This window comes from Haliotis asinina, chromosome 1 (genome assembly GCF_037392515.1).
Source record: "Haliotis asinina isolate JCU_RB_2024 chromosome 1, JCU_Hal_asi_v2, whole genome shotgun sequence".
NCBI classification, from domain to species: domain Eukaryota; kingdom Metazoa; phylum Mollusca; class Gastropoda; order Lepetellida; family Haliotidae; genus Haliotis; species Haliotis asinina.
In genome coordinates, this window is record NC_090280.1 from 81,925,611 (window position 1) to 81,950,148 (window position 24,538).

Consider the following 24,538-nt stretch of genomic DNA (forward strand, 5'->3'; position numbering starts at 1 on the left):
TTAGGGAGTATCACATCACATCACCTTAGGGAGTATCACATCACATCACATCACCTTAGGGAGTATCACATCACATCACCTTAGGGAGTATCACATCACATCACATCACCTTAGGGAGTATCACATCACATCACCTTAGGGAGTATCACATCACATCACCTTAGGGAGTATCACATCACATCACCTTAGGGAGTATCACATCACATCACCTTAGGGAGTATCACATCACATCACCTTAGGGAGTATCACATCACATCACCTTAGGGAGTATCACATCACATCACATCACCTTAGGGAGTATCACATCACATCACCTTAGGGAGTATCACATCACATCACCTTAGGGAGTATCACATCACATCACCTTAGGGAGTATCACATCACATCACCTTAGGGAGTATCACATCACATCACCTTAGGGAGTATCACATCACATCACCTTAGGGAGTATCACATCACATCACCTTAGGGAGTATCACATCACATCACCTTAGGGAGTATCACATCACATCACCTTAGGGAGTATCACATCACATCACCTTAGGGAGTATCACATCACATCACCTTAGGGAGTATCACATCACATCACCTTAGGGAGTATCACATCACATCACCTTAGGGAGTATCACATCACATCACCTTAGGGAGTATCACATCACATCACCTTAGGGAGTATCACATCACATCACCTTAGGGAGTATCACATCACATCACCTTAGGGAGTATCACATCACATCACCTTAGGGAGTATCACATCACATCACCTTAGGGAGTATCACATCACATCACCTTAGGGAGTATCACATCACATCACCTTAGGGAGTATCACATCACATCACCTTAGGGAGTATCACATCACATCACCTTAGGGAGTATCACATCACATCACCTTAGGGAGTATCACATCACATCACCTTAGGGAGTATCACATCACATCACCTTAGGGAGTATCACATCACATCACCTTAGGGAGTATCACATCACATCACCTTAGGGAGTATCACATCACATCACCTTAGGGAGTATCACATCACATCACCTTAGGGAGTATCACATCACATCACCTTAGGGAGTATCACATCACATCACCTTAGGGAGTATCACATCACATCACCTTAGGGAGTATCACATCACATCACCTTAGGGAGTATCACATCACATCACCTTAGGGAGTATCACATCACATCACCTTAGGGAGTATCACATCACATCACCTTAGGGAGTATCACATCACATCACCTTAGGGAGTATCACATCACATCACCTTAGGGAGTATCACATCACATCACCTTAGGGAGTATCACATCACATCACCTTAGGGAGTATCACATCACATCACCTTAGGGAGTATCACATCACATCACCTTAGGGAGTATCACATCACACCACCTTAGGGAGTATCACATCACACCACCTTAGGGAGTATCACATCACACCACCTTAGGGAGTATCACATCACACCACCTTAGGGAGTATCACATCACATCACCTTAGGGAGTATCACATCACATCACCTTAGGGAGTATCACATCACATCACCTTAGGGAGTATCACATCACATCACCTTAGGGAGTATCACATCACATCACCTTAGGGAGTATCACATCACATCACCTTAGGGAGTATCACATCACATCACCTTAGGGAGTATCACATCACATCACCTTAGGGAGTATCACATCACATCACCTTAGGGAGTATCACATCACATCACCTTAGGGAGTATCACATCACATCACCTTAGGGAGTATCACATCACATCACCTTAGGGAGTATCACATCACATCACCTTAGGGAGTATCACATCACATCACATCACCTTAGGGAGTATCACATCACATCACCTTAGGGAGTATCACATCACATCACCTTAGGGAGTATCACATCACATCACCTTAGGGAGTATCACATCACATCACCTTAGGGAGTATCACATCACATCACCTTAGGGAGTATCACATCACATCACCTTAGGGAGTATCACATCACATCACCTTAGGGAGTATCACATCACATCACCTTAGGGAGTATCACATCACATCACCTTAGGGAGTATCACATCACATCACCTTAGGGAGTATCACATCACATCACCTTAGGGAGTATCACATCACATCACCTTAGGGAGTATCACATCACATCACCTTAGGGAGTATCACATCACATCACCTTAGGGAGTATCACATCACATCACCTTAGGGAGTATCACATCACATCACCTTAGGGAGTATCACATCACATCACCTTAGGGAGTATCACATCACATCACCTTAGGGAGTATCACATCACATCACCTTAGGGAGTATCACATCACATCACCTTAGGGAGTATCACATCACATCACCTTAGGGAGTATCACATCACATCACCTTAGGGAGTATCACATCACATCACCTTAGGGAGTATCACATCACATCACCTTAGGGAGTATCACATCACATCACCTTAGGGAGTATCACATCACATCACCTTAGGGAGTATCACATCACATCACCTTAGGGAGTATCACATCACATCACCTTAGGGAGTATCACATCACATCACCTTAGGGAGTATCACATCACATCACCTTAGGGAGTATCACATCACATCACCTTAGGGAGTATCACATCACATCACCTTAGGGAGTATCACATCACATCACCTTAGGGAGTATCACATCACATCACCTTAGGGAGTATCACATCACATCACCTTAGGGAGTATCACATCACATCACCTTAGGGAGTATCACATCACATCACCTTAGGGAGTATCACATCACATCACCTTAGGGAGTATCACATCACATCACCTTAGGGAGTATCACATCACATCACCTTAGGGAGTATCACATCACATCACCTTAGGGAGTATCACATCACATCACCTTAGGGAGTATCACATCACATCACCTTAGGGAGTATCACATCACATCACCTTAGGGAGTATCACATCACATCACCTTAGGGAGTATCACATCACATCACCTTAGGGAGTATCACATCACATCACCTTAGGGAGTATCACATCACACCACCTTAGGGAGTATCACATCACACCACCTTAGGGAGTATCACATCACACCACCTTAGGGAGTATCACATCACATCACCTTAGGGAGTATCACATCACATCACCTTAGGGAGTATCACATCACATCACCTTAGGGAGTATCACATCACATCACCTTAGGGAGTATCACATCACATCACCTTAGGGAGTATCACATCACATCACCTTAGGGAGTATCACATCACATCACCTTAGGGAGTATCACATCACATCACCTTAGGGAGTATCACATCACATCACCTTAGGGAGTATCACATCACATCACCTTAGGGAGTATCACATCACATCACCTTAGGGAGTATCACATCACATCACCTTAGGGAGTATCACATCACATCACCTTAGGGAGTATCACATCACATCACCTTAGGGAGTATCACATCACATCACCTTAGGGAGTATCACATCACATCACCTTAGGGAGTATCACATCACATCACCTTAGGGAGTATCACATCACATCACCTTAGGGAGTATCACATCACATCACCTTAGGGAGTATCACATCACATCACCTTAGGGAGTATCACATCACATCACCTTAGGGAGTATCACATCACACCACCTTAGGGAGTATCACATCACACCACCTTAGGGAGTATCACATCACACCACCTTAGGGAGTATCACATCACACCACCTTAGGGAGTATCACATCACATCACCTTAGGGAGTATCACATCACATCACCTTAGGGAGTATCACATCACATCACCTTAGGGAGTATCACATCACATCACCTTAGGGAGTATCACATCACATCACCTTAGGGAGTATCACATCACATCACCTTAGGGAGTATCACATCACATCACCTTAGGGAGTATCACATCACATCACCTTAGGGAGTATCACATCACATCACCTTAGGGAGTATCACATCACATCACCTTAGGGAGTATCACATCACATCACCTTAGGGAGTATCACATCACATCACCTTAGGGAGTATCACATCACATCACCTTAGGGAGTATCACATCACATCACCTTAGGGAGTATCACATCACATCACCTTAGGGAGTATCACATCACATCACCTTAGGGAGTATCACATCACATCACCTTAGGGAGTATCACATCACATCACCTTAGGGAGTATCACATCACATCACCTTAGGGAGTAAGCACATCACATCACCTTAGGGAGTATCACATCACATCACCTTAGGGAGTATCACATCACATCACCTTAGGGAGTATCACATCACATCACCTTAGGGAGTATCACATCACATCACCTTAGGGAGTATCACATCACATCACCTTAGGGAGTATCACATCACATCACCTTAGGGAGTATCACATCACATCACCTTAGGGAGTATCACATCACATCACCTTAGGGAGTATCACATCACATCACCTTAGGGAGTATCACATCACATCACCTTAGGGAGTAAGCACATCAAACTGTCACATTGAAAACACACGTGAAGATCCGGGTTACAGCTGGTCTTCAACAGTTCATGCTTGTAAGAAGCGACTAACGGGGGTCGGGTGGTGAGGCTCGCTTGCTCGGTTGACACATTTCAACTTATCCCAGGTTCTTAGATCGATACTCATGCTTTCATCACTGGAATGTTTCGTCCAGATATGAAGACAGTCTAAAACTCAAGGAAACGGACCGGTGCTTGCGTGAAAGAAGTGGTTGTGCAAAATGATTTTACGCGCGCCTCATTATTTCGTAGTGAGTGAGCTTTAAGTTAGCAATATCTAACTATAGGGCGGAAAACTAAATAATTGAGACTGCACCCCACAACCCAGTGATCAACAGCATGAACATCCAAAGCAACTGGCTACGACGTGCACGCCAAGAGTCTGAAGACAGCGAGTCCCACCACCCGATGCCGTTAGAGCCTCATACGAGAAGCATTGGTCAATAAAGATCAATTCTGACCCAGACCTTCAAGGGTCCGTTTCGTTGAGCTAAAGATACGAGGTGATGTCAATAAGTTTTGAGCCTTGAGCATTTTTCTTGCCCAGGTGTCACAGCCTATGGTACGACATTGAACCTTCGGGTGTAGCTGATGTGATATATAAGTTTTGGTATCCTACTCTCAGAAGTTATTGAACAGCTCACATTGACAGAAAGAGACCCCCCTCGCGGCAGTGAAAATGAATAAAAATTAGTATAGAGCAGTAATTTAATTTTTAGTTCCTGAAGGAAACTCGGCTAAGAACATTGAAGAAAGGCTTTCAGCAGTTTATGGGAAGTCTTCCCCTTCATCTGCTACCATCAAACGATGGGTCAATGAATTTAAGCATAGTAGAGAGAGCCTTGAAGATGACCCCCGTCCAGGTCGCCCAACAACAAACACTAGTCAGGAAAACACTGACAGAGTGCATAGACTTGTGCTGGAAAATCGTCGAATCACACTCCACGAGTTAGAGGAGACCACAGGCATTTCACACGGATCCATCGAGACAATTCTTCATGAACATCTCGTCATGTCTAATTTGTGCGCAAGATGGGTGCTAAGAATGCTTACAGATGAAATGAAGCAAACAAAGGTCACCATAAGCAACTCCATGCTAACCAGATACAACAAGAATCCAGGAGATTTTCACTTTAGGCTAGTAACCTGTGATGAAACCTGGATCCACCACTATGATCCTGAGAGCAAACAGGAATCCATGGAATGGAAACATGTCACTTCTCCCAGGACCAAAAAGTTCAAAGCCTCCAGATCAGTGCAGAAGGTAATGGCGACAGTCTTCTGGGATAGCAAAGGCGTCATCCACATAGATTACTTACCAAAAGGAAGAACAATGAATGGGGAATATTACGCTAACTTGTTGAGGCAAGTGCGACAGTCAATCAAGGAGAAGCGCCGGGGCAAGATCAGACGTGGTATTCTTCTATATCAAGACAATGCTCCAGTACACACCTCTCGCGTTGCAGCCGCTGCTGTCCAGGAATGTGGGTACGGAATCTTGCCGCATCCCCCCTACTCTCCAGACCTGGCACCAAGTGATTACCATCTGTTCCCAAATCTCAAGAAACACTTGCGTGGTCGTAGATTTCTGGATGATAATGAGCTTATTGCTGCTACTGAGGCTTGGTTTGAGGACCAAAATGGCGCCTTCCACAGAGATGGCATCAGCGACTGACAGAAAAGATGGAACAAGTGTCTTGACTCACAAGGGGACTATGTTGAAAAATAAATGTTGTTCATACCAATATTTTGTGTTTTTCTATGCAAGGCTCAAAACTTATTGACATCCCCTCGTATGTTGCAGACCCAACACATATGACTTGCATGCTATTAAAGAGGAGTTTGATTTCCCTCAAATAATTACGTGTGAGCAACATTAATCCTATTATCATATATTGGGTAGTGTTCTCGGTAGAATAAAGCCAACGGACATTTTCGGTATTTGTTGGGGTCATATGCGGAGACCGATGCAGTGAATGACTGAGTTTAGTTTTACGTCGCACTCAGCAATATTCCAGCTATATGGCGGCGGTCTGTAAATAATCGAGTCTGGACCAGACAATCCAGTGATCAACATGAGCATCGATCTGCGCAATTGGGAACCGATGACATGCGTCAACCAAGTCAGCGAGTCTGACCACCCGATCCCGTTAGTCGCCTCTTAGTCGACAAGCATAGTCACCTTTTATGGCAAGCATGGGTTGCTGAAGGCCTATTCTACCCCGGGACCTTCACGGGTCGGAGACCGATGCAAATTACAGAGGTCATACGCAAATTTTAGGGACTACTTTCACACTGTAAACAAACATGGTGTCACGCCCATCTATTGGCGATCGTGTCCGGATTGACGGCGGTGGCTACCGTCCAGTGATAGGTGGCAACATAACTGTGTCATAACATAGTCCCAGCTAAGACTTCACCAGGACCGAAACGCAAGCGTCTTGCAATCCCTGACTCGGACAGCAGCCAGGAAAATCTCGAATGGACTGTTTGACACTTTGTCAGTTGACAAATGCAAAATGCCTCGCGAACATAATATTTGTCGTTGAAAAGTTTCCCAAATTACACACGTTTTTGTAATTTTCAAACTAAGTTAATATTTGTTGACAACAATGAAAACCGTGCATATCAGATGGCGTTGTTCTTAGGCAGTGTCAGTGTTCGCTCAGTGCTTGGGAGATCAGTGCACATCACATGGCGTTGTTCCCAGGCAGTGCCTGCATGTGTTCGTTCAGTACTCCGGAGATTCCAGAAGAGTTTGTCAGACCTCACTGTACGACAGAGCACGCTGTACGACGTGTTTGCAAGGATTAGAAGGGACGTACTGTTGCAATATACAAGTGCTTAGACGTATCAGATCATACTGATTAATTTTTATGTATTCAGTTAAATGAAATAGGCTAAAAATTCTGGACTGGTTTTCACACTAAGTAGCGGAACTCAGTAAACGGGAAACGAGACTGTTCCGTAATCAATGTTTTGACTTTACCTACTACTATCTACTAATGATTTGTTTGACTGGCATTATTAGAAGCTGGAGAGTAATAGAGGGTAAGATTCTTTATGGATTGGATAACAACTTCTTTATTACATATTACATTGACAACGGTATAAGGATCTATACCGAAACGTCACATCATATGTAGTAAAGAAGTTGTTATCCATAAAGAATCTTACCCTCTATTACTATCTACTAAATTAAGACATGGTGACCATCACGTACATAAAGCTCAAGACACGTCACCACCGATTATATTTTCGCACGTGACAATGTGACAACTCCGGTCATCCTTTACGTCCACAGTGGTCTATTTCGAGCCTGCCACGCATTTCCCACACTCACGCGGTACTAACCGATATCGATTTCACGTTGATGTCAGTCAGCGCCAAAACATGTTCCACGCAATCACCGATTAGCTGACAATCTTTTATATTCTTTAGTTTGTCCTAAAATACCGTGGCTGTTCCAAGCAGATACATGTCTTTCACTGATGCTGTTGTTCCATTTCATCGTGGAATGACGTCATTGATTACAGGGTGACACTCAAGAAAGACTTGCCGTGTTTTTCTACAATGAGTTTTACATTTGGTTGATCTTAAAATATGACCTGTTTTGTAAGGTTTGCTCAAATTGCTTTTGTTAAAGAGTTTTATCTAAATAGCCTCGGTATATATACATATCTACAAGATATTTTCAGGATAAAACAATATAATTTTAGCCTTTGTCATTCAGCCATTGCGGAAATAGTTTAAATCTTAATCCTGATACTGACGTTACAGTAAAAGAAAAGTTTAATTATTCCAGTAATCATTACGGTCTATTTCAGTTTGACCAAGACGTATGTTTACTGTGGCCTCGGGTTTTGTATGGTATATTCTGGTAAAGGTACGTTGATTTTGTAACAATTAGTGTGTTTTGGTGAATCGTTGCTTAACGCGTCCCTCAGCCATATTCCAGCTATCTATCGGAGGCCTGTGAATAATAATGTGTGGACAATAATGAGTGAGTAGTATAACGCCGCACTCAGCAATATTCCTGCTATATGGCGACCGTCTGTAAATAATTGGGTGTTACTAGACAATCCAGTGATCAACAGCATAACATTACCAACTGGACACGATGACATGTGCCAACGAACCCTAACCAACCGATGTCACAACAAGTTGTTTCAAAGGCATTCAAAGAAGCCTGTACATCAATTAATAGAAACCTGTATATCTTGTTACCCATTGTTATCGGTCTACTGTTATGTGTATATATACTACAACCCTTTAGTTTTACCCTCATTTCACTTGAAGAAGAGACTAGGATCTGCCTCGAAACGTTGTGACCTTGTACAATAAAGAAGTTGAACCATGAAGCATTTTTTGTTCGATCTCACAACAAGCATGGGTTACTGAAGTCAGATCTTCAGGAGTCCGTTTTGTTAAGTTCTAAAATAGCTTTCAGACTCAACACATATGAATTGCATACTTTTAAAGAGTAGTTTGGTTTCCCTCAAATAATTACGTATTATTATATTAATCCCTTTTCATTCCATTTACATATAATATGTACGTTTAAAAGATCATGGCAATAAAATGTTGGATGAATGTCATGTGAGGAGGAGGTTCCCGTACGCTGAACACGACACTGTCTTCTAAACAACCCCTGTGCAGCCAGCCTGTCAGCAATGAAGGGTTTCAATTCCTTTCGGTCACTTCCGTTATTTCACAATGATGTTTAAAGCCGCTATGTATGGTCACATTAGGGTTCGCCAGCTTATACTGAGGTCGTGGGATAGCCCAGCGGTTAGAGCGTCATATAGCTGGAACATTGTGATGTAAAACCAGATTCACTCGTGTACACAGCGAAGACATGGGTACGATTCCCGACATGGGTTCGATTCCCCACATGGGTTCGATTCCCCACGTGGGTTCGATTCAGTGTGTCAAGCCCATATCTGGTGTCTCCCGTCGTGATATTGCTAAAAGTGGCGTAAATAGACCTCACTTACTCATCAGCTTACTTGGACTGAGAATTGTTACAGAACGCAGAACAGATATAATTAAATTCAATCATCAATTTTATTTATATATATCCACCCTATTCGGATGCTATTAATTCAGTTTTTGTTCACCACCTATTTCGCTAAAAACATCTTTGACCGTTTGGCGTTGAATGTTTTGGGGGTTATTGTATATATGATATGTATATATTCTCTTGCACCCATGCTTGTCGTAAGAGGCAACTAACAAGGTCGGGTGGATGACACATGGATATAGCTGGTGAGTGAAGCGATAAAATACAAAAAATTAAAACAGCAGCAGCACCTGACGGAGAGGTCATCGTGACAGTAGTCCAGCGTGTGTCATATCTCAAGGTCATACTAGTTAAACGATTTTGCTATGTCCTCAGCACAGCCATAATGGGTTTGTCGGTGTCCGCCTCTGAGATCGTATGGATTGTGCCACTACCTTGAATGATTAGGTCGGTGGTTCGACCCTTGGACGCACCATAGCAAAGAGTGAGAGAGTGGAATTTCGCTGTACTCAGCGAGAGTCCAGCTATATGGCGGCGGTCTGTAAATAATCGAGTCTGGATCAGACACTCAAGTGATCGATAGCATGAGCATCGATCTGCGCAATTGGGAACGGATGACGTGTCAACCAAGTCAGTAAGCCTGATCACTCGATCCTGTTGGTCGCCTATTACAACAAGCATAGTCTCACTATGGCAAATCATTGCATATGAGTTGCCTGCATAGTAACGGGCGTTGTCAGTTAGGCTTCAATTTAGACTGTTCCTTGTGGAATATGTTACTTCCTGAAGGTATTCAGACAGTGACCCAGTCTATCGTTGTGTGTGTGTGTGTAAGTGCATGCCTTTAGTTATGTTCCACACATACCAATGGAACCCAGAATTTGGACAAAGAAATGCTTCAACCTCCAGACTGCTGTCACTCCCCATAACATGTATACGATGCATGCTGATACATGACGTGGCTCAGCTCCAGCATCGTTTAAGTGTCTGGCATTCGGTCTCGTGACAAGACAAACAGGTGACTGACACTTTGAACAAGGGTCGGTGTTTCCTCAACACAACCTAGTTAGGAAGCAAAAGCAAGAATCACATCAAACCCATAGGTTGGGACCAATTTAACCTGGAATTCACCCTGGTAATCCAACCAACAAACTCCCACAGAAAACAGAAGTGTAACTATTTATCAATGTTTTATTGCAAATCCAGATGGTGTACAATGAGTCTATGGCAATCTTGAGCTGTGAATCGGATGAGGCCAATGTCAATACATAGCTGACAACATCAGAATACCATCATGGCCAACAGCCTAACGGATACAAAACTAGTTCCAATCTTTGTTGCTCGAATGTGAAAAAAAATTAGTTTCAGCATGTCCTAATCTCAGGTATTTATAAATATACACACAGGGTTCCTTGTGCTGTCTTGGCCATGAAACCATTCTGATATCCTCAGCCTATGTGCTAACCTTCCATAACGTTCCGAGGAGTGAATGTCTCTGGGCGGTACATCTATCACTGCTGCTGGTTGTCGGAGGTCATATGACTTATCATGTGACATATGTGACTTGTCCGTTGATCATCACATGACTATACATTTTATCATTGTTGTGACTAGTCTAGTAACACTCCGAGGTTGGGGAGGTGCTCGGGTGAGTTATCTCCCTTTGAAGGTTATTCAGACAGAAATAATTACAGGTATTATTGCACATTAATGGTGGTTGTTGCAGATTTGGAGAAAAACATTTTAAGACAATCTCTTGAATTTACAAAACAAGTTCACAAAAAGCAGTTGAATGTGCTCACAAAATATTGTACACTGACAAAAGTTGAAACTATGCTAAATATTTCCTATTTCACTCACAACAGATAGAATAAGGCTTCAATCATTAATAACAGTACATGTGCTAAGACTCTTCGCTACAACTAGCATATGCATTCAACCTTTATTTCACATGTATTCAGTATTAAATGCTGATTCTAATGGACTAATGAGTTTACAGATATGCCAAGTACCAAAACTGAATCACCAGTTGATAAATGAATTTCGTTAACACTACGGATCTTGGAGATATATATGTATATATGTATTTACAATTAATGATCCATGATATTTTTAACTATTTGTCAGAATCACCAAATAATGACCAAGATAATTTCATTTTCAAGTAATAAACTTCACATACCCGCAGTGGAAAGACGCACCCACAAATACAAAATACACCAATTTGCAATCACACCAGTACAGATTAGGAAAATAAGTCTTCTACATATTAACAAATACTAGGAATAGATTTTCATATGAAGAGCATAAATTACTTAGAATAGCAACATTGTGGAACATGCACAGCTATCTACTATACAAATGCAGGGACAACCCAAGTTGGAGCAGAACACTGGTACAAAGATTTTCAGTAAATGTCACTTTAGATAAAGCCATGTTAGCAAGATTAACCTTCTTTCTATCATTGTACATTCATGATTTTGGGTATCAGGTGTAAGACAACTGACAGATGAACTTAAGTTGTGAAATATGTCCTAAACACCTAAATTTGTTGTCATGGAAATGGTGGAGGGGATTTTTACATAGTTTTGTAAAAGTGATTATGATTATTGATGAAAACCATGTCAATGTTTATAAACCAAAAGATAAACAGAATGGGAACTTTCACTATTTTACATGGTGTAATTAATTTCATAAGGAACATCTTTCTAATATTTGTCATTTCAGCTATTAGGACGATAATCTTAATGAACTCATTGCCATGACAAAACTATAATCTGTTTTATTAGTTTTATTAGTCTACTTGATGTGTTAACCACACCCAGGTGCCAGTTTGTAGTAAACTTGGTGACTACTATCTGTCTCCACATGTTGCTATCCTGCAAAGCAATCCTTCACTACTACTGTAACACAATGTATATTACACAAGTGCGACTGACAGTCGCAAGAGGTAGAAGTATGAACGCTCAACTCTCAATGTAATGCCACACGACACATTACTTGAGATAAATACTTTCTTTCTATACATAGTTTTATATAAGTTAGAATATGCTTTCAGAATTACCCTTTGCTTGGCTTTACATTCAGATGGTCTGATAAACATTTCACATCCAAAAACAATTTGAAAGACATGATGTGCAATACCTGTGAGAAACTAGTCAAATCGTCGCGATTACTTGAGTTGATTTCATTCTGATTCACAAGAGGAAATATACAGATTGAAGTGAAGAAATATTTGCAAAAATATACATTTAGGATTCAATAATTTTTACCTGCACAAGATAGGAATTAAACCTGCAACTTAACACTCATATAAAAATATTGTATAACAAATCAGCTTGTAGTGAAATGATAAATATGGAGAGTTATTTTATGAATGATCTTAGCTTCTAAAGATTAAATTTGATGACAAAAGCTTGATACACTGAAAGAGTGAATGTGCCTCAGGAAATTATATTCCTCATTAGCCAAGCAAACATGGATCGTTTCTCTGGTTGTACACATCAATCATTCAAGCATGTCTTTGTTCACATCTGATGTTGCCATAGCATGGTGTTGAACATGACAAGTATTTACCATTAACATTCATTGTTTAAAATAATCACAAAATGGCTACGATCGTTTCATAAATTCCATTACCAATATCAAACATGTTTGTAAATTTGCAAACAATCTATAGTTGTATAAGAAGAATAAGTCATTACAATATATTTGTTACAAAGCAGATTGGGTTTGAACAATAATCTACACACACCCAATATAGATAAAAAGTCAATAACAAAGTTCATAAAATCGGACATGGAAATGTTCACGCTTTGAGCACTCCCGCTAGTTTCCGTGGTGACAGTATAAATTGGCTATTTTGGTTTCGTCGGTAGAAAGATGAAGATGCTTACTTGCCCCACATATACATAGATGATTGCTGAAAGCTAACACTAGAAACAGCACCCTGGCTACAGCAACTTCAGCAAGTCCCCAAACAGGATAAAAACTGCTGCAAAAACCACGTTTTTGAAAACATCATTGACCAGTATGTAACGCTTGCTTACTTCGGCACCTGCTAACAAAAAAACTAATGCCACAACTTATAAACTGTTTTCGGAGATCATTTCATCCTGTTTGTTGCCCCATAACCAGTAGAGTGGTTAATCTCGGATGTAAATCATCTATAAAATGACCATTTTTCGTATATATACAATATGGCCGGCTCTACAGCAACCTTAAAAGCTCACGTAACAGACAACCACGCCATCTACCCCAAAGAGCTAAACCCAGTCTGTACAACACACTCCCCACACAAAGGATATATGTACACTAATACTTCCGATGGAATGGCAATTTCTCAAGATGACCACAAAATACATGAGATGATGATGACTGGCTTTCACTGGAGTTACCTCCCTTTGTGTAGTTAACAGGCAAGGTCAACCATTATGCCTGTTGCAATGCACATATGACAGCGGTATTATGCGTGAACTGAACTCTCAGTTCGTTTATCTGATGCCATTTTGCATGCTTCAATTACTGTGTAACCCTAGTCCGGAGATTGGAGTATCCTCGAGCTCTACTTGTGTACAAAAGTACAAAATAGCCTTGATGTTGTCTACATAATTTCTCCTGAAATGTCTACCATCTGGATACTCCAGAAAGTGTCAAAATGGTATGTACAACATGTCTATCATATACATCACAACATCAAGAATATCTTGGTAGTTTGAGTCGTAAGGCAAGTCAGTGTTGATTGGCTGCCTGAACGTGTTGAGGATTTGATTGGCTTGCCATGGAAGTAGGGTGTAATAAAGCGTTTGTCACTCGATATTTTGGCGTATTTTCTCAGGGAATCTGCCCTTCCCATGTACTGTTTGCAAGTTAGACATGCATAGATCTTTGAGACTGTATTGGATCTGATAATGCCACTTTCCAATGTTTGTAGATTTGCTGTCATAAAAATTAGTACAAAACAAGCATAAATAAAGAAAATACACTACATATAAACAATACTGAACAGTTGCCTGTTTAGAGAGTATACCTAAGTCATGTGATAGTCATGTGACTGTCAGGTGGAATATCGTACGTCATGTGCTCACTAAGGGGAAATAGTGGCAAAATAAATATGGTGTAAAATGAGATCAGGAGTGGGTTCCAGGCGACGACGCACGCACATGCATGCGTGTCTACACACACACACATGTGCGAGGCAGGTAACTGGTCGTAATGGTGTGCTGGCCCGCGCGCCATTGGTCAGGGTCACCACCGCCCACTCACGCACATACTTCACAGAAAAAACACACGCACAACTCATGGAAAATGTACTGTACAAAAATAGTGTAGTAGTGATGATTACCCCTTGGAGGGTAGCCATTGCTCTGAACTCCTATCAGCACCAGTCGGTAGCTTGAATCCTTTTGATGTTTTTCAAATACTTAAAGGTCAATGGTTTCACCAACTCTGTCCAACCTGTATATATTCATATGTATTGTATGGTGAGAAGTCTTTTTGCTTCCATCGAAGCTGTGTGATTCACCAGTTCAGCCAGATGCCAGTCCGTGACCAATTCATGGGCTAATCAGCATTCAGCTGACATATTGACTAGGCCATTAGGAGGTGGATGCAACAACTTTTCAGAGCAGTACTTCTGAGTGAACAGTACATCTATGTATGGAACTTGACGAAAACAACAACCACCTCCACTACATCATCAGTCCATGCTCGGCCAACTGTATTCAGTGTTTCATCTCCACGGTCTCGTATATCGACCAATCGAACACTGTGTAACATCCAGGTTAGGCTGAAACTGATTCTCCACACATCATGGCCCTGAGCAGTCTGTCTGTATCCGTCTGTCTCCACCTAACATCCATACGGCAAGTTGGGTCCGCGGGATTTACTGGCGAGGTTTGAGTTTTGTTGGGAATGGGACTGGCTACGTGACTTGCGTCCCTTGACACTGAAATATGAATGTGTTACATATTAGCAATATGCCATTAATGAACTATATAGGCTGGGTGCTCACTTGTAGCTCAATATGTCAGGCGGAGTGTGGGCTTTATGCCGCTTTTAGAAACATTAGAGGAATATCATGGCCGAGACACCAGAACAAGCTTTACACAATGTGCAAGTGAGCGAGTATGATTTTAAGCTGCTTTTAGTAATATTCCACCAATATCATGGCAGGCGACACCAGAAATGGGCTTTACACATTTTACCCATGTGGGGAATCAAACCTGTGTCTTTGGGTATGAGTTCAACCACTAGGCTACCCTACAGCCCCATATGTGATATAAGACTTTATACAACACATGACAGGTAAATAAAACTTTATTTCCCCCATACCTTTGGAAACTCTTGAAAGAGATGGAATTGGGGTTTAGACACAGTGGGACTCGCTTGGCTCGTTGTTGTTGTTCTGATATAAAGTGGTGCAGCTTTTCTGAAAACAAGACAACAAAACTTATGCAATGTTGAGACCATAGCCTCTATCAGATATATACAAGTGAGTGAGTAAGTGAGATTACACCATGCTAGGGCTAGACAACCCAGTGATCAACAGCATGAGCATCGATCTACACAACTGATTCATACAAGAGGGTCGATATTGTCTAATGGAACACAATGGTCCAGTCTGAACATTTAAGTTAACACATGGCTTGACTATCATTGCCAGTATACCTGTACTGGGGTGAACCAATCTACTCGCCACTTTTAGCAATATTTCGACAATATCAGGGCGGGTACACCAGAAATGGGCTTCACACACTGTACTTATATAGGGAATCTTCAGCATGACGAGCAAACACTTAACCACTTGGCTACTCTACTTGGGGTAAAGTCACAGGTTGTGACCAAAGCTTGAGTGAGTGAACATGTGAGCATTGCTCTACACTGTTTTTAGCAATATTGCCTGGGCCCCGTTCCACAAAACGATCATAGCACTTATATGGTTGTATTTGCCATACTCCTATAGCCTCACAACTGTCGTAGCACTAAGATGATCATACCTCCCATACTTTAACACAGACTTACAACTGTCAGAGCACTACAATCACTTTGAGGAATGGGGCCCCTGTTTTCGGTAATGAGTAAACATATTAACCACCCAAACAAAGCTAGACAAATTTTTCTGCTTTTCATCAGTGCTGGTCAATCTTAATCATACGATTATGATAGCAGAAATGTCAGTGTGTCACTTCACTTAGAATGCTGTTAGGAGCTGACTCGACATACTTGTCATTTTAGGAAATGTCGAGTGAATCTTGTGTAATGCCATCTCAGCAGTATTTCACTCCTACTTAAACAGCAGAGTTGTAACTCACCTTTGACCTTTGCTACAGATGTCAGCTCATCTTCAAAGCTATAACTGAAGGGTTGATGACAAGGAGGCTCGAAGTCTGAGGTATAATGGCGTCCGGCAGACGTGTTATAGCAACACTTGCACATACACGAGTGATATCTAAGCCGACCTTCATCTAGGTATGGGTGCGTTAATGCATCACTGGCTGTTATTCGTTTTTCCTGAAACACAGAGGGGTGAGTGAGTGAGTGAGTGAGCACAGCTGCTGCATACCATCAGCTAATAAGTTTAAGCAGGTTTGTTGTGAGAGCAATGACCGAGTCTACTCTGATGACTCTACCCATTGAGTGAGAAAGTGACTTTAGGTTTACATCACATTTTAGCAATATTCAAGCAATATGGTACAACACCACACACAGGCTTAAAAGTTACACTGTCTGAACTCTGACTTTGCAGGCTTTTCTTACTCGTGTTTCATTTTTTTCAACCTTATAGGCTGAAATGGCATTTTCGATGATGTGGTTCGACAAGTGTATACGAAGTTGTATTTTACGCTTCATGTGACCTTTAACACATCATATCTACCATGGGAATGGAACCCGGGTCTTCAGTATGACAAGCCAACACTTAAACCACAAAGCTACCCTGCTTCCCTATGAGGTGTGAAATACTGACAGGATGAGCAGACGGGCTGTACTTACTGGAGTAGTTTTGTTTTGTTGCTTAATATCGCACTCAACAATACATGAAGGTCTTACGGGATTAAACACTGGCAGGTGAACATATCTAGTCTAGTTCTGATGAACAGCGAGTTGTGGATATACTGCATGGAAGAGCAGACGGGCAGTACTTACTGGATTAAACACTAGCATCCTACAGAGTAGATGAACTGCCTCATGTGTGGCCTGGCCAGAAAGGGTGTAGAGGGCTGCCAGTGAGGGCTGCTTGTGGGGCTGGCGGAGGATGTGAGCCTTGGCCCCCTCGCACGCTGTTCGCATGTCCTCAAGGTTCGGGGTGCCCAGGAGGTCTGTGATGAGATCAAGCTGAAACAGGCCAACATTTGATTGACTCAAACACAATGCTTCAAGATCCACAAATGAGAGAGAGAAAGAGAGAGAGTGGGTGAGTGAGTGAATGAATATTTAACATTACATCGGCAATATCTCAGGCATATCGAGATGGAAAATGAAAGCATGTTGAAACGTGTCATCAATGAACAGTAAAAATGTTAGAATATCAGAGATATGTGAGTGAGTGAGTCTGTTGTTAAGGTGATACAATATAACTACAAGTGGGAGTCATCAAAACAGTTTCAATATTTTTCATGATCCAAGTGGTAAACCAAGGAAGATCTTTCCTTGATAATATGTAACAACATACTGACAGACAGAAGAAAGTATTCTACCAGTATGAAGTACCTCAATGAACACACCAATACATTATGTTCAACTCTGCACACATCCATCCTAATTCTTAGTTCCCCTCTATTAGGATAAATATTGTCAACTTGTCAAACAATGAATCAGTGTACACAGCTGCACCCTCAGCATCTATGATAATATTTTAGTGACATCTTTTCATGTTAGTTGAATTTTCTAGTAAATAATCCCAACCACAAAATATAAATACCTCTGACAAACAAAACAAATCAATAAGTATATTATCAGGGTGCAGAACTCCAGCACAGAGTACTCAGCTCGAGTCATGAAACAAAACTGGTTCATTTAACCTGAACAGTAAGTACCTAAAACCCTAAAAACAAAAAACAAGTTCACTTCTGAAAATTGATGCAGGTGTTTGCCAACAGAAATAAATACACATTTTTTTCTTTTAAAAAACATTTCACACAAATCCTTATAACAAAGGACAATTGACTTGTCAGTCAGCTGAGACTATTTCCAGTAAAAACATCGGAGTTCAGATTCAAGACAACAGACTACTACTAATACATCTACTAAAAACTTTTCATGTTGATATAGGACATAATTCCCTATAAATAATGCATTCTCTAATTCAGCATAGTGTTATGAACAAAAACATTTTGCCCTCTGTTGTTCAAAATTGCTAATTTAGGAGCTAGTTGTTATGTATCCACCACAAAGGCGGCCTGAACAAAGCATGCCAGACAAACAATGCCCTGCTCACAACAGGATGCGGGTATGAATTAATAACGATTCCCTCAGCCTGCTGGCCTCAGTGTGAACTCAATCTGGCTGCACTGATAACACACCTCCCTTCATCTGGAATAAATACACTGTCTAGCAGTGATAACCACACTATATCTTATTCCCTGTGATATAACCACAATATCACAGCAAAAAGACGCGAAGCTCCCTGCTCTGTTATGAAATGTCATGATGGTATACAATGCCATTCCGGGAGATACAGAAGTTACTGTCTTGTGGGTATTTCTATAACTGATGCAAACACACTGGTCTAAGTGACTGATAATATACATTTTGCAACTGTTAACATACTATCACAGTAAAACCAAAACAGGCATGTGTGTTTCAATTTCTGAAGAATAAGACAGTAACCATAACAATACACATCATAATCGCAAAAAAAAACTTCTCTCACAAATTGTAAATAATTAAATTTATTGGAAATGGTTATAACAGTGAGAATAATAACCTGACAAAAATACACAATACAGCCTCTCATGTCTCGAATCAATCATGTTTCATGTTATACAAAGAATCAGTGTCTTTGTTTAAAAACATGGGGTAATATTAGACAAAGCACATTTTTTTTGACAGAAATGAAATTGAAAAACATTTTACGTAATAAAAAAAACAAATTCTGCAAGATAAAAGATTCCACATAAATATATTCCACTTAGCAAAGAATGTTGGAAAGGATCAGAGCTCATTAGCAATAATTCAAACAAAATAAATGCCATCTTCTCAAATTCATCATTAAATACGAGGTAGCGATGTCAAAATATTGATAAAGCTGGCCTATTACTCAGAGGCATCTTGGGAGACGACCCACTGCCACCACGGCAATGACGCCAGCTAGGGTGTACTCTTTAAAATCTGCACAGCGTCTTGCAATAATGGCTAAAGGAAGAAAGTGGCCCTTCCCTCCAAGCACTGTCTCATCCACAGCGGTCTCCCTGTAACCCCTGACATGTTTGGCCTGGTTACCATGGAAACCACAAACTAATTGATTTACTTCCACAGAGTGGTAATATGCATTCATTGATCTGTGGTCGTGAGAAAGCGGCCCTTGCCTTCGTCTCCCTAGATTTCCGCTGATGTCCTCACAGAAGATGGCACAGGCCATTCCCCACCATGGCGCCCCGAATATCACTAATTGTTTCCAGCTTTCGTTTTCCAAAATATTGACGCGCTGTACATCATTAAAGATACCCTTTGTTCATGCCGAACGCCCTGAAGGCCATTACTTATTACGGCGATGTTCAAAGCTTAGAAATATCATTTGGAATACAATGCAAACAGAGGTCGAAGCCACTCACTATGATTGTTGTACAAGACTTTGCCTCTACGTAAACACTGTAACAGACCTGAGATTATAAGAAATTAATTCTGGAAGACTTAGGGAACAATATGAATCAATAACGCATGCTAACACTTGCAGCCATATTGCTTGAAGCCGTCTACCACAGCGCAGATAATGGTTAAATAGCTACATGAATATTGATGAGAAATAGAAGCGTCAAATGCTTGAATTAGCATTATACAACAACTGTGTCAGCACTGTAGCAGCGTAGACAAATATAGTATAGATAATATTATAGGGCAAAAATATTCATTTTGCACTCAATCACTTGACTGCATCATCAAGCACACACAGTGGTTGAGTGTGTGAGTTGGGTTTTACACAGCACACATTGTACCCAGGGATTGTGAGTGAGTGAGTGAGTGAGTGCTGGTGAACACACTATGTTAAAGTGAGTGGTTGAGTGATAGAGTGAGTGAGCGAGCAAGCGAGTGTTGGTGTCTGTGCACAACATAAAACAAAAGTGAGTCAACACACCAAGTCACAGTTACTAAACCATGAAACTCATGCAACTAAGGTCTATATATCCAGCCTAGTCCGACACTGAGTGCTGAGATGTTAACTCAAACATGGGCTTACAAATGTCACAGTGCCAAAAACATAATGCCATTATTCCAAAACAGATTTTCTGAAACCTTAAACTCAGGACACAGTTTCAGTTGGGTTCAATAATCAATACCACAAATATTGTATTACATCCCTTTGTTAATTACTCCACATCTTCACTGTCTATTTGGATCGCGTTTGCTATGAAGCTCTCTGTGTATTACGAGTGTCTAATGTGAAACCTAATGAACTATAATGTTTATACCTCTCTACTTGAACCTGATGACTGAGGATACTGTTACAATCGATGGCCTGTCATGAGAGAAAGATTGTTCTCACAGGCCAGATTGTCATTACACCTCCATATCGGCCTACAATATCAGTCTCTGCCCAGACCTCATCCACCATTAACCCAGTATGTATTGTGGCAATGTATCTGGTACAGTTTATATCTTAACACATACATTAGTAGTAAATCTAAAGGGGCACATACAGCTTTTGGAGAAGGAGGGCTCAGTTCATTTTCACCAGTTTTTTGAATGAGCATTTCAGTGGTCAAATAATAAACTTTCAGGACATGGATTCATAGGGTGGTGTTGGTGATGTTGGGGGTGGTTTGCCCTCTGGATCCGAGTATTATCTACTTTCGTGGTCTTGTATTGTGACAGAGCAAACATGGAGGGTAAAATATATGACTTTCTTGTTTAAATATATTCAAAATATTTCAAACTTCATGTATTTCAGATTTGCACATGACTGCTGAAACTGCCAGATTCCTTCATTTACTGCAACAGTAAAGATGCAAGGTAAAGAAATAAAGAAATCCCAGTATGTTGTGTTGGATAAAGCCGAATGTTGGATAAACAGAGGTGGGACTAACAACACTTGACTTTACATTAAAATAGTCTTCATTTTTCATCTACCCAACATCTGGAATGCCAATCATAGAAGAAAACCATGTACCTGTTGTATTGGGCTCTGAGCCTGGAACAGGATACGCCTAGAGAGTAGTTCTGCGAATATACAGCCGACCGACCATATATCCACGGCTGATGAGTAATGTTTGGCCCCCATAAGGATCTCTGGAGGTCGGTAGTACTGCGTCACCACTTCCTGGGTCATATGTACAGATTCCTCAGGCTCTTCGATGCGTGCAAGACCAAAGTCACAGATCTGAGGAGAGGTAAAGACAGCAGGTTAGTCCATCATTGATTAGTAGATTTTACTGCCGCTGCATCTCTGGGAGATGCCCCATCGTGCATTGTTTCATTTTCCTCAAATTCGTATGATGAAATCCATTGCTCCCTGTATCCATTCTTTATGTAGATAATATCTGTATGCACTTACAAAGTTGTAAAAGCAAATGTGAATGAATGCTCCCGAAACTGTTTCAAAATACAGTAAACAATCTTTACAGTGAGTAAGTTTAGTTTTATGCCGTATTTAGCATTCCAGCAATTCACGGCAGGAGGCACCATAAATGGGCTTTACACTTGTACCCATGGGAAATTGAACATGGGTGTTCAACATGGGCAAATACTTTAACCACTGGCTACCACACTGTCCAAAACAATCTTTATAATGAACATGCTTGTAACATGCCTGTTTCACAAAACTAGCGCAAGCCTAAGATCTCGTAACTTTTCTCGTAGCTCTTGTACATGGCATACTGCATCACAGGAGGTGCAAATGCTATGAGAAAAGATCTTAGGCTTACAAAAGTTTAGTGAAACGGGGCCCTGATGGCTGGATGAACAACCTAGTTTTTCAAGCCCCGACCATGTGCTATTCAATTTCAATTTGCTATTAAATCCTTTTAACTTCAGCTAATGGTCCTTTTGAGTTCATCATAATCGTTGTTTAAAGACTTCCTTTCAAAGATATACTCTGACAATAAACACATTCAGGCATAGTCAATGTCTAAAAACTCATCCGATATGCCTGACTGGCACAACATGGTCCACATTATTACAGTCAGTTATGTCACATGATTAGATATATGGAGGCCTAGAGTCGGCCAAGTGGCAGCCAGGTAAACAGGTGGTTGAAAGCTTGAGCATCAAACCACTGCATCAGGGTATGATGACCCACACTGCAACACCAAGCCCCATTTTAGCCATATCTTTTGATTGTGCATGCAGGAATTATTGAGGGCAAAATGGCAGTGTACTTAAGAAAAATCCAACATTCTGAGAACCTTGCACGTTAAAACAGACACCAAATGATGAATTTGCGCATTTGCTGAAGAAATATGAATTGTAGTTGCACTCACCTTTAAACAACAATTACTATTTACAAGGAGGTTGCCAGGTTTGATATCCCTGTGTAAAACCCGGGCGGAGTGGAGGTACTTCAGACCTGAAACACACAGACCATCATCAGTGCTTCATTCTCACGACTATAGCAATCATCTGACGAGCACACAATCTACTGATCTGGGTTGTTAACAATGATAAACATGACAATTACTTCAAATAAAAACACTATTTAGGCCCTGATCTATTTTGATCTATCTGTTTGGCTTAATGTGATCACCTTAAAACGTCCTTACTAAAATCTTAAGAAAATGGCATAACAATTAAGTCACCGAATAGATTAGTAGATTAGGAAGTTTGTGGTTTCAAACTGGAAATAAATTTGGATTTCATTTCATATCTGCTCAACATGTAGCTATTAAGTTTCGCAATATAACAGAGCAGAGTTATCTTTCTCAGTAAACAGTCCACTAAAAATTAACATCAAATACCATGTTGATTTATTCTTTCATAAAGTCATCATCGTGATTATGTCATAACAAACAGGGCAAGTGGAAAATTAGTCAGGACAAGTTACTCTCTTAAAGTCACTTGCCCTGTGGCAAGTGGTTTTAAAAAATAAATTGAACCCCTGCTCAAGCTGCATACGTCCTTCAAAACATATGAGATTATACTTACTTTATATACTGTATACTGGCCTATGAAAATTGGTTAATATTGCACTATTAGTATCAAAACAATGAAAGAAAATCAAATCTTCACTTTAGTGACTTATTAACCAAAAAAAGAGTCTTTTGAAAGCATGACTATGTAAACGTCACAACACATAGTTCCCAATTTGCCTAAATCTCAGCACGACCGATGTAGCCAATGCCATACAGGGTTATTTCCCTTTAACCACTGTGAACCTACGCTAAGCTGCCACTAACGATGTTGCTACTACTTACAGTACTGCCAAGAAGTGGTACAGAAGAAAGAATCCATGAATATAAGACTCACCTCTGAGTATTTGGTAGAGAAAGACTTTGACATGGTCTGCAGTGAGCGGCTGAGGTGACACAATGATCTTATGTAGATCGCTCTGAAGCAGCTCTGTGACCACATAGCTGGTAACGGTCAAGGAAACCACTCGCCAAGAACAACGCCATATTACTTATATTTAAAATTCGTGACTTAATGATAATCTTATAGACATTAGAGCTCATGAATGGTAAAACATAATCAGAATAAATCCTTTATTTTGCAGGATATTCAGTTCACAAACTACAGTATTTTCCTACTGACAAAATTTTGAAACTTTCCCAACTTGCCATGAGCCCTGATCCAGTTAAACATCAGTCCAGAAGGTTTCACTACAAAAGTAATCTGTAGACAATTTTCACTGAGCTAAACTCACAGTGGTAGA

At 40.8% G+C, this 24,538-nt stretch overlaps 1 protein-coding gene across 1 annotated transcript in view; it reads right to left on the bottom strand.

Annotated features, from left to right (window-relative positions):
- Positions 1-10,693: 10,693 nt before the first annotated feature.
- Positions 10,694-24,538, bottom strand: part of LOC137298031 (serine/threonine-protein kinase NLK-like) — a 55,548-nt gene continuing 41,703 nt past the window's right edge. The window contains exons 4-10 of the mRNA XM_067830070.1: positions 24,133-24,239; positions 23,151-23,236; positions 21,842-22,051; positions 17,662-17,850; positions 16,830-17,028; positions 15,850-15,946; positions 10,694-15,463 (exon numbers count right to left, since the gene is read on the bottom strand). Of these exons, the coding sequence (XP_067686171.1) occupies positions 15,367-15,463; positions 15,850-15,946; positions 16,830-17,028; positions 17,662-17,850; positions 21,842-22,051; positions 23,151-23,236; positions 24,133-24,239 (985 nt within the window). The 3' untranslated portion in view covers positions 10,694-15,366. The remainder of the gene's footprint in view (positions 15,464-15,849; positions 15,947-16,829; positions 17,029-17,661; positions 17,851-21,841; positions 22,052-23,150; positions 23,237-24,132; positions 24,240-24,538) is intronic.